This window comes from Rattus rattus, chromosome 11 (genome assembly GCF_011064425.1).
Source record: "Rattus rattus isolate New Zealand chromosome 11, Rrattus_CSIRO_v1, whole genome shotgun sequence".
Taxonomy (NCBI): domain Eukaryota; kingdom Metazoa; phylum Chordata; class Mammalia; order Rodentia; family Muridae; genus Rattus; species Rattus rattus.
The window spans coordinates 18,506,790-18,519,995 of NC_046164.1; the positions used below are offsets into that span (position 1 = coordinate 18,506,790).

At 46.0% G+C, this 13,206-nt stretch overlaps 1 protein-coding gene across 1 annotated transcript in view; it reads right to left on the minus strand.

Annotated features, from left to right (window-relative positions):
- Positions 1-11,128: 11,128 nt before the first annotated feature.
- Positions 11,129-13,206, minus strand: part of Rnf212 (ring finger protein 212) — a 35,129-nt gene continuing 33,051 nt past the window's right edge. Inside the window, exons 11-12 of the mRNA XM_032916430.1 lie at positions 11,604-11,767; positions 11,129-11,286 (exon numbers count right to left, since the gene is read on the minus strand). Of these exons, the coding sequence (XP_032772321.1) occupies positions 11,174-11,286; positions 11,604-11,767 (277 nt within the window). The 3' untranslated portion in view covers positions 11,129-11,173. The remainder of the gene's footprint in view (positions 11,287-11,603; positions 11,768-13,206) is intronic.

Here is a 13,206-nt window from a genome sequence, read left to right on the forward strand (position 1 = left end):
TCTGGGGCCAGTTGCATTTCCCACATCCTCCTGGTTTCTAGGTTTGAGTGACCCCTAAAACAGAGCTCATCTCTTGTTGCATACCACTAGATGCTGGATGCCAGAACAGAGTCACAGTGTGCAGTCTGCTCTCACAGGGCGGGTCCCAGTGTAGATGCTCCAGGGTACATTCTGTGGGGTCAGCCTGTGAACAGCAAAAGGAGCCAAAGGGACCCCCCTTGGGAGAGTCAGGCCAAGAGGTATGGCCTACAGACTGTGCATAAGGCAAAGCTTCAGTTTCCCTGACTCTGGGTCCTCGGGTCACCTACTCTGACACCCTCATGTCTGGATTCGGGTTCCTAAGGTTTTACATGCCCCCACATCAGATTGGGAGGGGTATCTTCTGGCCATCCTAGCCCCGCACAAAGAAGTGAGGTTAGATATGGGATGATGCAAACTGTGTAAGCAGTGTACTGTCTCACTCCACCCCATCCAGATCTTGACCCCAGAGCCTGAACTATAGTTAGGCAAGACAGCAGTGCCCATGCGGTGGCAATACAGGAGGAACAGAGGAAGAGATGGAGAACAGTCTACTTGGGTATTGCCATTTTGTCCTCTGAGTCCTCCCAGCTGTCACCCTATGTTACCTCTGCTGTTATCAGTGGCTGTCAGGCTTGGTTAAACCTAGACCTTCCCTTCTTGGTGTCTGGCAACCCCCTTGGACTTGGGCACCCTGATAACCCTCACACCTTAGATGTTCTTCCAATACCTCACCTCAACAGGGCCTTGAAGTCTAGGTTTTCCTCATGATCTGCTCAGGAAGAGCTGTAGAAGGCTCATAGGAGTTCAAGGTCATATTTCTCAGTGTTTCTATGGCTATAAAGAAAAGATATTTCCTGAAAACGGATTCTTGAGGTTTCTAAAGGGCCCTAACTTCAAATACCAAATTCCTTCCTCTTCTATGAGCTGCATACTGTCTCAAGCAGCAGATACAGGGGCAGCACTGGGTCCTGGCTCTCCTGCCTAAACCTAGATTGCTAGGGTCCCTTCCAGGTAGGTATTCTGAAGTTCCCTTTAGGATGAAAGTTTAGATTACTGCCTGGTCATACAAGGCAGCCTGAAAATTGTGTCTCTGAGGCCCCAGTGTGCTCTGTAGGCTGACACAACTGCTCTGCTCCGATGGCACCCTTTGAAGGAGAATCCTGCTATACTATGTTCCATGTTGCATGGTCACAGGAGCTCTTCTGGAGGAAGCTTTCTGAATAAGTGTAATAACAAATGACCCATTGCCTTTGGAAAACGAGGTGACATTTCCCCATTGATCAGGCATTTTATCAGCAGCTTTTCAGGAATTCTTTGGACCCACCTAATCCTATTCACAGGCATTCACCAATTCATGCCCATCCTGGTCATGCTGAACCCTGTAGCTACTGTCCCTGGTGGTGGTTTTGAGAGCAGCTATCCAAAGCCTTATGTCCCCTACCACAATGGTGATCTGGGGTTGAAGCTCACCTAGCCAGGCATCTCCAAGAACCTGCACTGGTGGCCTCTGCTTCCTCTCAAAAATGTTGTACCCCCTTTCTGTTGGTCTAATCAGTCCTTACACTCCGATTATGGGAAACTCCACATTTCTAGAAACCTCTGGTATCTGGCCCAGTGCAGGTAAGCTCATGTCTGCTTTTGATGCTCTCTGTTTATCTATCTATCTCCTTGAGGTTGAACTGAATGGCAGTGTCTGGTCAACCCTGGGGGAGAAGGAAATGTGAGAACTGGTAGATGCTCTCACTTCTGTGGCAATACTACTCCTGTCCTGACAGTAGCAGTAGACAGGCCAGGAACAGAGCAGATCTTAGAAATAAGGGCCCTGCAACACTACCCTAAGTTGCTTACTGTTGTGCCTAGTAAAAATATTTAAATTTTTTTAGAATAGAAAAATTTGAAGGCCTGTAAATTGGTTCAGTAGGTAAAAGTGCTGGCTGCCAACCCTGATGACCTGAATTGTACCCCTGAGACTCACATTATGGAAGGTAAGAACACTTCTGCAAATTGTCCTTTACTCCCCACCTCTACACACACACACACACACACACACACACACACACACACACACACACACACACATTGTGGCACATGCACTCACAAACATAATAAAAATATGTAATATAAAATTAAAAAGAAAATTGAATGTGGTGCTGAGCATTGAATCCCTGTTTGCATGCTTTACCACTGAGCCACATTCCAGCCCCAATAGTTTAGTTTTGTGTGTATGAGTGTGTGTAGCGTATGTGCACACGTGCATGTGGGTGCACATAAATGTGCACATATTGCATATGGAGGTCAGAGGCCAATATTAGGTCAGCACTATCACTTTCTCCACCTTTATTTTATTTTTTACTTCTTTAAGGAAATGGGAAGAATATATATGCACACACACACTATATATATATATACACACACAGAGAATCGCCACTCATAGCCTTGACTGGCTTGGAACTCACAGAGATTCACCTGCTTCTCCATCCTTAGTTTTGGGACTACAGAAGTGTACCACCATGTCTGGCCTGACATACTTTTTTATTACATAATATTTGTATTGATTACTTTGGATTTTCATATCATGCAGCCTGATCATACTCACCTCTCAGTCCTCCCAGGTCCACCCACCCCATCTTCCAGTTCTCTCACTCCTCTCCAAAGAAAAAGGTGGAGGAGGACGAGGGGGAGGAGGAGAGGGAAAGAGGATGAGAATGAGGAGGGGGAAAAGGAAGAAGAGGAGGTAGGAGGAGGGAGGGGAAGGAGGAAGAGGAGAGAGGAGGAGGAGGGAAAGGATGGAGGAGGGGGGAGGAAGGGTAGGAGGATGAGGATGAGGAGGAGTCAGAGGAGTCAGAGTCGAAGTCCAATTTGTGTTGCCCATATACTCACTGGATCATAGTCAAACTCCCAGTGGCCAGTCCCTTAAAAACAACTGGGTCCTTCCCTGCCCATGGCCCATCAGAAGCCATCAACTGTAGAGAGCTATACTTCAGCATCATTATCACATTTTAAAGAGTTCTATTCAATGGCTTTCTGTTACTTTTTGGGGGTATGGGGGAGGTAGAGGTTGTCTCAAAATCCTTCCATATCTCTACTTCTCAACTGTGAGTCTATAGTAATTGACACCACTGCAAAAGTAGCTTTCTTGCTTTTTATTTTTTTTCCAGACAAGTTTTCTCTGTGTATCTCTGGCTGTCCTGGAATTTGCTCTGTAGACCAGGCTGGCCTTCAACTCAAGAGATTCACCTGCCTCTGCCTCCTGAGTGCTGGGATTAACTTCCTTGTCTTTTAGTCAGCGAGAACACAGATCCTGGTTCCCCACATGGCCTCTGCTGAGAGCACAGAAAAACCATCACCAAGAAGAACGACAGGGTTTTTCGCTGAACCTGAAACTCACTGATTCAGCTTCGCTGGCTGGCCAAGGAGTTGTCCTACCCTTCTGTAGCCAGAGTTACAGGTGTGCACCATCAATCCTGTCTTATATGGGTGCTGGGATCATGAACTCAGATTTTCATGCTTTACCTTCTGAGTCATCTCCCTAGCTCTCCCCAAATAGTATAATTTTTGAAAAGAGAAACAGGAATTATGGGAAAATGCCTCAACGTAGGCATCAGTGTAATATCCCCTGACACACCAAGAGAGTCCCCCCTGTGCTTCCCCTAAGTGACTGCATAGGGACATACCCTCATCAGTGACAGTGTATTGTCTTGACTTAGATCATGAGTCCTGGCATCAGTGCCTCGAGTTTTATTATGCCATACTCCAGAGAGGCCCTAAAACATGTATTTCACCGTCTTTTGTGTAGGCTCACCACCATCCCTTGAAGCCTACATGACTATGGCTATCCATGCCTGTACACTACCTGTACTACAACTGTGGTACCATTGTCCTTTCTTTGGCCTTGTAGTTGTGTGACTGGTGGGGCAGCCAAATCGAAGCCCTCTATACTCTGGGTTTTCTGGTCTCACCTGATAGCAAAGTAGGCATTTTTTCCTAAAGACTAAGTTTTTTAGGTGCAGCAAGACCTTCCCACATGACTCCTGTGTCCACTGAAGGAGACAGGTGTTTATGATGGGGACCAGTTGCACCTGAGGGAGAAGCATATGAGCACTGACTGAAGGGAATTACAGTGTGCCAAATAAAGGAGCCATGTAAGTGTCCACTGACAGGGAACTACATGTGTTCACCGAAAGGGACTATGTGAGCGCCAACTAATAAGGAAGTACTTGTTTGCTAACCAAGAGGAACAATGAGAGTAAATCCTGACAGTAGGTGGCTGGGCCAGGCAGATGCTCTTGGGATTTCCTATAACCACTGCAGACTTGTCTTTTTCCTCAGCACGACCTCTGAGGCTTAGTCTTGTTGGTGCCTTTACCTCTAACTTGAGGATGTTATAACTTTGGCATTTGCAAAGCCAGTTCTCGGTGTACCTGTTGTTGGACCCTCTGGATTGTTCATGTGCAGGTGCCACCTTCTGCTTCTCCAGATCTTATGCTGCCAGTGTCCCCAAGGCACATGTGTTTCCAGACTCACTGTCTAGCATGGTGGGGACAGGGTTTGCTGATGCCTTCAGATGAAGAGCTGTCCTGTAGCACATAACCAAAGAGAGCCAACTTGCAGTGGCTACTGGCCAAACTCTTTCCAGGTTCTTGCCTCAGTCCCCGCAAGGAGGTTTTATTATAGCTCTAGTTGGTTCAGTGAAGGGTGTGGTGTAAGTGGTGATGCTGAAGCAAAGGGCCCGACGCAGAGGAAGAGTCCCGTCAGGCCCTGGAGCCATACTTCGGCTCTCCAAGACTGTCATTTGGCATGTGGCCCCGCTGCTGCTCAGCTCTGCACAGCAGGAGGTCATTTCCAGAGGAAACACACACAGCATAGGCATGCGCTTTAGAAACTCCTATGGCTCAAACCTGTCCACAATTTTACACTAGTTGAATCTAGTAAAGAAGCTATGAGGTAAGCAATTAGTAGAGAGAAATGGACCTGTACTTTGTATCTTAAAAGATTTCTTCGTTTAGTGAAGTTTTCAACCATATTTTACCTGAGTATTGCTTTGTGACAGGTTGTTTGTTCGAGTGTAAGCTGGTACACCCTCAGCTGGTAGGTGGGTAATGCCTTGAAACTAATGGACACGAGAGCTGTGGGTTTTCTTCCTATGGCTGCTGTGACTCCAGAGGAGTGTTTTAGGTTAACCGGTTAACACCTGTGAGAAGTCGTCACATTAAGGTTGAAGCTCAGTAAGTGGATAACTAAAGAAACAGAATCAGATTCCACTAGTCCCAAACTCACCAAAGAAGCACTTTATGCAGCACAAGTTCCAGACTAGACCTGACCCAGACATACAGACTGAACAAGCCAGAAACTAGTCTGTGGCTGAACCCAAGGTTGCCTATAGGAAACAACACAGGAAGCCTACCACCATCAAATAGTTCACAATAAAATAGTGTGCACACGTAACTGTGGGCAGATGAGAGCAACCACATTTGAGTCCATGCAGGAGTGTATGTACTGTACATCATGTGTGCGCATGTAAATGTGTACTCTCTGGGGTGCCGGAAGCTACATTGTAAAATTTCCACCACTGTGAAATTAATCTCAAACTAAAACATAACCATAGGCACTTCTGACATGATGGCTTAGGGAGACTCAGGATAGCAGTGATAAATGGCTTGTGAGGTGTGTGTGTGTGTGTGTGTTTGTGTGTGTGTGTGTGCCCAGAACATTCTCTGTTCAGTTCTCCAGTGGACATCCCTCTGTAGGGGTATAGAGTCTCTTTTGGGCTTTGTAGACTAATTTACACTGATGGAGGAAGACCTGAAGTGGGGCTTGGTGGGGGTAGTAAGGGTGCCAGGGCAAGGTAGAATATCAAGTTGCTGGCCACGCTTACTCCCAGGCTCTCCTTCTTCTGGTGCTATCTCTGCCCAACAAAATGTTCCATACCAGTGAAGTCAGTGTGAAGGTTTGAATTTGCCACGTAAGAATTTTAGGAATTTCCTCTAAGTCTGAAAGGAAAATTTGTTCAAAACATCCCTTTGTATTTACAATTGCTTGGGTTTGAAAGAACTTTTGTCCTGTTCAGAGAGGCTACGGCTTTTTAAGTGTTGGTGAGGAACAGGTTTGACACTTCAGGCTGTCTAGCTGCACTCCACTCCGTTTGGTGTTCAGACTAGGTCAGTTAACATGGTGCTGTCCTAGGAGGCTGGCTAGAGGCCCAGGGCTCCTCTGGGCCTGGCCAGGAGGAACATGACTGCTTGGAGAGCTAAGAGTGACTCAGGCTCAAGGGACTTCTTGTGGTGACAGGTCAGCAGAGGTGGCTGGAGCAGAGGGCTTTGGGTTATTTGGCTAGTCTCCTGTATGTTGGTTCACTTCCTGAGCCCGGGTCCTGGGTCTTCCTGTCTGTTTTTGGGCTTCTGGATTATTCTTTTAATAAAGTTCTCTGCTTGTGGGTGGGAAGATATACGGGCCCCCACACTGTTATTCTTCCTAGTCTGGTTTTATGATTTCTAGGTTCTCAATGATAGGCCTACAACCAGGAGCTGCCTGAGTGCTATGCTCAAGAAAGACACACGTTTAGCTGAGGCTAAGCACTCTAGTATCCCCAGAAGCATGCCATTAGAAGTAACTTCTGTGTGCTACTGGGAAACAGTGCTCAGATGTACCACTCGTTTTTGAAAGCACATTGTAAGGCAATAGCTAACTTTACAATCTTATCCACAAAAAGAATTACAGCTAAAAATGCGATCTCTGCCAGACAGCAGGCAATTTTGACTCTTAGAGATGGAAAGCCAAGAAAGGGGGAGGCTGAGATTGTACTCAGGATCTGGTCAGCTCCACAAGGGTACATGAGAAGGGACAGTGCTGGCACCACTGGAGAACGGGAATTCTGATATGGAGCTGGGAGGTTCACGTCCAGAGAGAATGTCTCTCCGAGCAGTGTCTAGGATGCCTTTGAGATATGTTTGGGCAAGAAAGTGGGAAAGGGCAGAGGAAATAAAGGATCATGGAAGTTCAGAATTATTTACCACTCAGGGAAATGTGAAGGAGGCACGGTACGTGCTGTTTGTAAGGGACATACTTGGATGCTGGTTGTGGTCAAGGTGGGCAAATGCTGCATCCTTTCAAGAGCCTTCTGTGGAGGCAGACGGGGTGTGAACGGACAACTAGCAAAGATGCAAAAGCAAACCACGGAGAACCAGTTAGGCCCAGAGAGGGAGAGAGAACAATGGAGACTAAAGTAGAGGTTAGAGGTCTTAGAGATTTTTAGGAGGTGGATCTGACTTCAAAGCGAAGCGTGTGTACTGGGAGCAGGCTTAGACGGAAAAACAGTCCCTCAGATGAGCAAAAGGCAGGGCACTGCCTGCATGTTCATTGGAGGTATGGCTACACAAGGCCTCCCATAGGAGGGCCTAGAGAAAACTGCTGGCATGGGAAGGGGACAAAGACGTGACCAGTCACCTACCCACTGGGCTTGGGCCCTAAGCTGACCCTTAGTGTAGGTGTGGACTGTTTTGTCGTAGGATTTTTTCTTCACTAAGTCTGGCCACAGCTCTCAACAAGACGGTCTCCCCTGCCACTAGAAAGGCCAGCAGTCTGCCATCATGTTGCTGCCTGCCAGCCTTCCCTCTGAGTCTTCCTTAGAACCATGAGCTCAGCTCACAGCTCTGCGGCCACCCTTGCCCTCCTGAGCCATTCTCAGCTGGGTGCTCATGTTCCCCTTGGGGTTCCTGCCTCATTTAGGGGTTCCTGCCACATTTAGGGGTTCCTGCCACATTTAGGGGTTCCTGCCACATTTAGGGGTTCCTGCCACATTTAGGGTTCCTGTTACATTTAGGGATGCTCTCCATCACAGCCAGCCTAACCAGTGGCACCTCCTTGGACTGCCGCTCCTCTTCCACAGGCAGAACTTCTTTGTCCACCATTATCTAACCTCCACTGAGCCCCTAGCTGGGTCATCCTATCCTGTCCTATGTTAAAAGGACATTGTGTGAACCCTGATCACTCTCTTGTTCCCTATATACCTATGAAGTATTTCTTCTGGGCCTGCTTGCTCTGTTCTCTCTCTCGTTCTCTCTCTCTCTCTCTCTCTCTCTCTCTCTCTCTCCCCCCTTCCTTCCTCCCTCCCTCTCGCCCTCTCCCTCCCCCCTCTTTCTGTGTGTGTATATATATCTGTGTATGTGATAAGATCTTACTCTGTAACCTAGACCTCCAGACTCCTGAGTGTTGGGATTAAGGCATATGCTATTAAGCTTGATTAAAACAGATTAAAAAGTTTACTTATTTTTATTTTGTGTATAAGGGTTTTACCTTTATGTCTGTCTGTACAGCACACATGCCATTCCATCACAGGCCAGAAGAAGAGGTAGGAGCTCTTGGTACTAGAGTTACAGAGTGTTGCCATCCACCATGTTGGTGCTTGGATCCAAACCTGGGTCCTCTGCAAGAGCAGCAAGTGCTTTTAACTGAGGCTCCGTCTCTCCAGCCCCTGGGGCAGATCTTAATAGGGTTATTGCTTGTGACTGGTGGAGATTCAGCTGTGCCTCCTGCACTCTTGGAAACATGTTTTCATATGTCTAATGCTACTCCATATGGTTATGGAAGACAGGCTATTAAGGTGTGTATCTTGTAATAAAACCTAAATAAGGAGCCATGGTGGTTCACAGTAAGATCCTGTCTCAAATAACAATCAGTGAGGGGGGTGATGTGGAGAGTTAACTCCAGAAGGGGGAGGACGATGAAGAAAACAAGACAGTTACAGTGGGTAAGGGTAAAATATTCACTGAGTACCTACTGAGTGTGCTATGGTTAAGGAGATTAGATATGAGAAACGATGTTGTTATACGGCTGATCACCTATTAAATAAGAATCCAGTATAGAGTAATGTCTCTGTTCCACCCATGAATATTGAGTTATAGTCTGTAAGGCTCACTGTCCTGCTGTTGCACATAGAGCACTCCTAAGATACCCTAGCTTTTCAGAACACACAGTTGCTCCCAGTGTATCCATCCCCCTGGTGTCATTAATAAACTTGGTTCAGTTGGGTTTGTGGGGCACAAACACTGGTGAGGGACTGGGGGACCTCTGCATCTGACCTCATCATTTTCTCCTTTGTGAGATTCTTCAGTTGCCTGAGCCGTTCACAGTTCTACACTGAATAGACTACTTGTTTTTCTGTGAAATGAATCCAACAGGGACTCAGGGCAGCTCCAGCCTGTGTGGGCCAGCGCCCTCTAGTGTTCACTCCACCCACCACTGGCCTTTGACTCTCACACACCTTGCCTCTGAATAACCCACACCTCTACGCTGCTATTGGGGGATGGATGTGGACTTCTAGTATTGGCTAGTGACACCCAGGACCCCATCCTGGAGTGCCACAACCTGTGTAAGTAGTAGGGTTTGGGCAACGATCTACATGTTCACTTGGGTGAGATGGTGGACTGGCTTCACCTGCTGGATTCCTCAGCATGGCTTCAACATTGTTTCCCTGAGCAGCACTGCAGTCATGGGTATGAAGCTCCATCTGCTGTGCCCTTTTGCAGTCAGTCAGCCCATGTTCACCTATCCCATGGGTTATGGTTAGGTTCAAGGTTCATGCTTAGGTATCATAAACACAGAAGGTCATTTACATTTCACTTTTATCCAACATTTTAGTAATCAGGTATTTATTATATGACAGAAAACATTTATAATATAAATATTGGTTTTATAACACTTCATACATTTCTGGGAGGTGTAGAGATGGCTCATTGGTAGGAGTGATTACTGGCTGGGCATAGTGGCCCATGCTATAATCCTGGCACTAGGAAGGAAGAAGCAGGCGGATCTCTATGAGTTACAGGCCAGCTTTGTCTACATAGTGAGTTTCAGGATAGCTAGGGCTATGGGAGAGACCTCGCCTCAAAAAACAAACAAACAAAAAACAAACAAAAAACAAAAAACCCAACCAAACAACCAAACAAAAAAACCCAAAAGCCCCCTAATACCCTGCTTCGCAACTATACCAAATAACAAGAAAAAGAATGCCTTTTGCTCAATCATGGGCCAGAATTCAGATGCCAGCACCCATGTTGGGTGGCTCATAAATGTGTGTAACTCCAGCTCCAAGGGATCCAATGCTCTCTTCTAGACTTGGCAGAGCTCCATTCCACACATGTACAGATGTATACATATATACATACACACACACATATATATATATACATACAGATATATATATCTGTATGAAGTAAAGTAATATAAATATTTTTAAAGGAGAAGAGTATGTGGTATGATCAAAATACATTGCATGAAGTTCACAAAGAATTTATAAAAGTATTTTACGATCAAATTCTGTGAATGGAAGCAACTTAGAACAGGCATGTTACTACAAGATTTCTGAACACGCATCACATACTTCTGGGATCAAGTACACTCCTGGGGGACAACTCCTGGGTCACATACACCTTTTAGGACAGTAGAGATGAGGCTTATTCCCGCTCAGTAACCCAAGCATCATTTCCTGAGGGAGGACTGGGAAGATGTAACACTGGCAGCAGCATCCACAAAGGTCACATACCACTGGGATGCACCTCAGCCTATCTGTAGAGTAGACAGTTACTTCTCTCTGCTGTTAATGTCTTCTACAGAACCAGACAGGTTATCTGTCAAACTCTGGGCAAATAGAAAGTAAAGGAGCAGAGTGAGCACCACAGACCCCCTTCCTGGTTCCTGTGGTGTTGAATTATGAGAGATGCAAGGACTAGGATTGAGACATGTACCACTTGCCTCCCATAGGAAGGGTCCACTCTCCAACAGACCAATAGGTTTTCTGCCATTAGACCTCACCTGCGACTTGAGTTCAGGGCAGAACACAGCTATACAAGTCTTTATAACAAAACTATGCCATTGGAGACTCACAGCACCCTGAACTATTGGCTCTCTATGGGGGATGTTAGTGTACGTACATTATGCTGTGGACACAAGCCTGGCAGACCTGAATCCCAGAGAGCTACATCTGGGTATCCCTGATAGTGAGCCCCATGTGGCTGCCTACTTTGGCTCCACACACACATTTAGGAGAGGTCTACAGTATCAGGAAGAATACAACCAGCTATCCAGACAGCTGCTTTATCAGAAAGCTACTTTATTTAGTTACATCATCTCTCTAGAATGAACTGTACAGTGATATTTACCGATGAACGCACACTTGCCAGGGGCTGGCTACAGAGCGTAGATTTGCAGGTGTGGAAGGCATGAATGGGCTCATCTTCTCAGTGTTCATCCCCCTAGGGGACGCTGACCCTGTAGAAAGCATTAAGAGATGTAAAGAGATGTGAGCTTTGACACGACATTGCTGAAGAAAACAAGAATGCAAATATCAAGTAAGAAAAATAAGTTGAAAAAAAAGAGTTCATTGGGTTAAATATGTGTTTTTAAAAACTTCATGTCAGGTTAGTTTTTCAGAGTACTGCTGACTAGTGTAGAAAGCTGTCATGAAAACAGGAGCCAGCACTGGCAGGAGTGTGAGGTTTCATGTTTGCCCTCACCACATGTGTCTGCACAAACACTCATGTGTGCACTCTTCTGTCTTGGGATGAAGAAGCTGGCTGGGCACTTGCCTGCACTCTGTCTCTGCAGCAGGCCTGAGATACTGATGGGCTGCCGAGGTGGTCCTGTCCATGAACTGCTAATGCTGGGGGAAGGAGCTTGTGTTGCTCTGCTGGATAGCTGTGATGCTGGAAGTGGTGACAGTTCCTTGTAGGGCACCTGCAATGGTGGGACTCTAACAAATTAAACAAAAACAAAGTCACAAATGTCTTTATATCTCTGGTAACATGATTATGCATCGTAATATTACTACTGTGTGGCCTGCAGGTCATCTGTTGTGAAAAAACATGTTCTGAGGACTCAGGATGAATGAGGCCTGCTCTAGGCTGAGAAGTGGGTGAACAGGACCAGTCAGGAGGCTGCTTTTGTTCTGCCATCGAACTTAGGGCCTTGCTGTACAGATGCTGACCAAAGTCCTGCCCTATTATCACAGTATGCTTCAGCTTGTATCTAACTGTCTCTGGAAGTCACCTCACTCTACCTTCCCCAATCGCTTTCACTAATTCTAAGCAGTTCTAGCACTTTCTTACCATGGGGTACCATCTTGCTTTTTTAGGCTACCCCATATGGAATGCATTCTTAGCATTCTGAAGGTTCTGGAAACTTCCTTGGCAAGCTTGTCCACATAATGTTTTTGACTATGGTCTCAAGAAGAGTCTTGACTCGTGTGCTTCCCAGACTTAGCTTACAGGCTTGTGTCATTGTCAGCTGACTGGATTCTCTTTCTTTGATAATCCCTATTTTTTATAGATTTTATGTTTTTTGGGCATGCTAGAACCTTATAGTTCCTAAGGACACTGCTCATCCTAAAGAAGCTAATTTCTGTAAGTTATGAACAGCTTGCCTGTAGGCACATTTCTCACAGGCAAACCTACTTTCCTACATCTCTATTTTCCCTTTTCAAATTCACGTATACCAATTTTTTTCTCGCCTGTGCATTCTGGATGAGCACTGACTGCAAGTAAGCCCAGAGTCCACAGAGTTACCCAGAATAAGCCATGAGTACTTCTTGCCTTCCACAGAAAACACACCACAAGTTCATGCTTACTTTTCTCTGTTCTTTCTGTAACAATCTCTAGTTAGCCACCTATGTTGCTATCTTACCACAGGTGATTCAAACAGAGCCTAGACACTCATCAACATACTTGCTCTATGTGTATAACCACACAGTCCAGAGGAGCCAGTAACTGGGTGCTAGGATTGTACTAATACAATATACTACCCAACCAGGGGATATAAAATCCAGTAGAGAATGAGATAAGGTTGGTGATTCAAGGTGAGCCAGCATCAAGGAGGGAGGGAAAAGGTTCTCAAAAAGGTAGGCAAAGTCTTCTTATTGTATTTGATTGTTGTACATCAAGCAACAGACAAATGTAAATGACCCTAGGGCCCAAGGGGCACACATGGCTACATGAACCAAGCAATGTGCTTACTGAAACTGGGGTAGCTGGAGGTGGGCAGTAAAATGCAGACTTGATCATGGCATTGTAGGGTGTTCAAAGGCCTATGAAGCAGCTGAAAGTGGAGGGCTTGTCTTATGGAAACTGGTCTTTGATACTCAATATGTGTGTGAGAGACACTGGGAGTTTCCTACCTGTCCACAGAAAAAGGTGT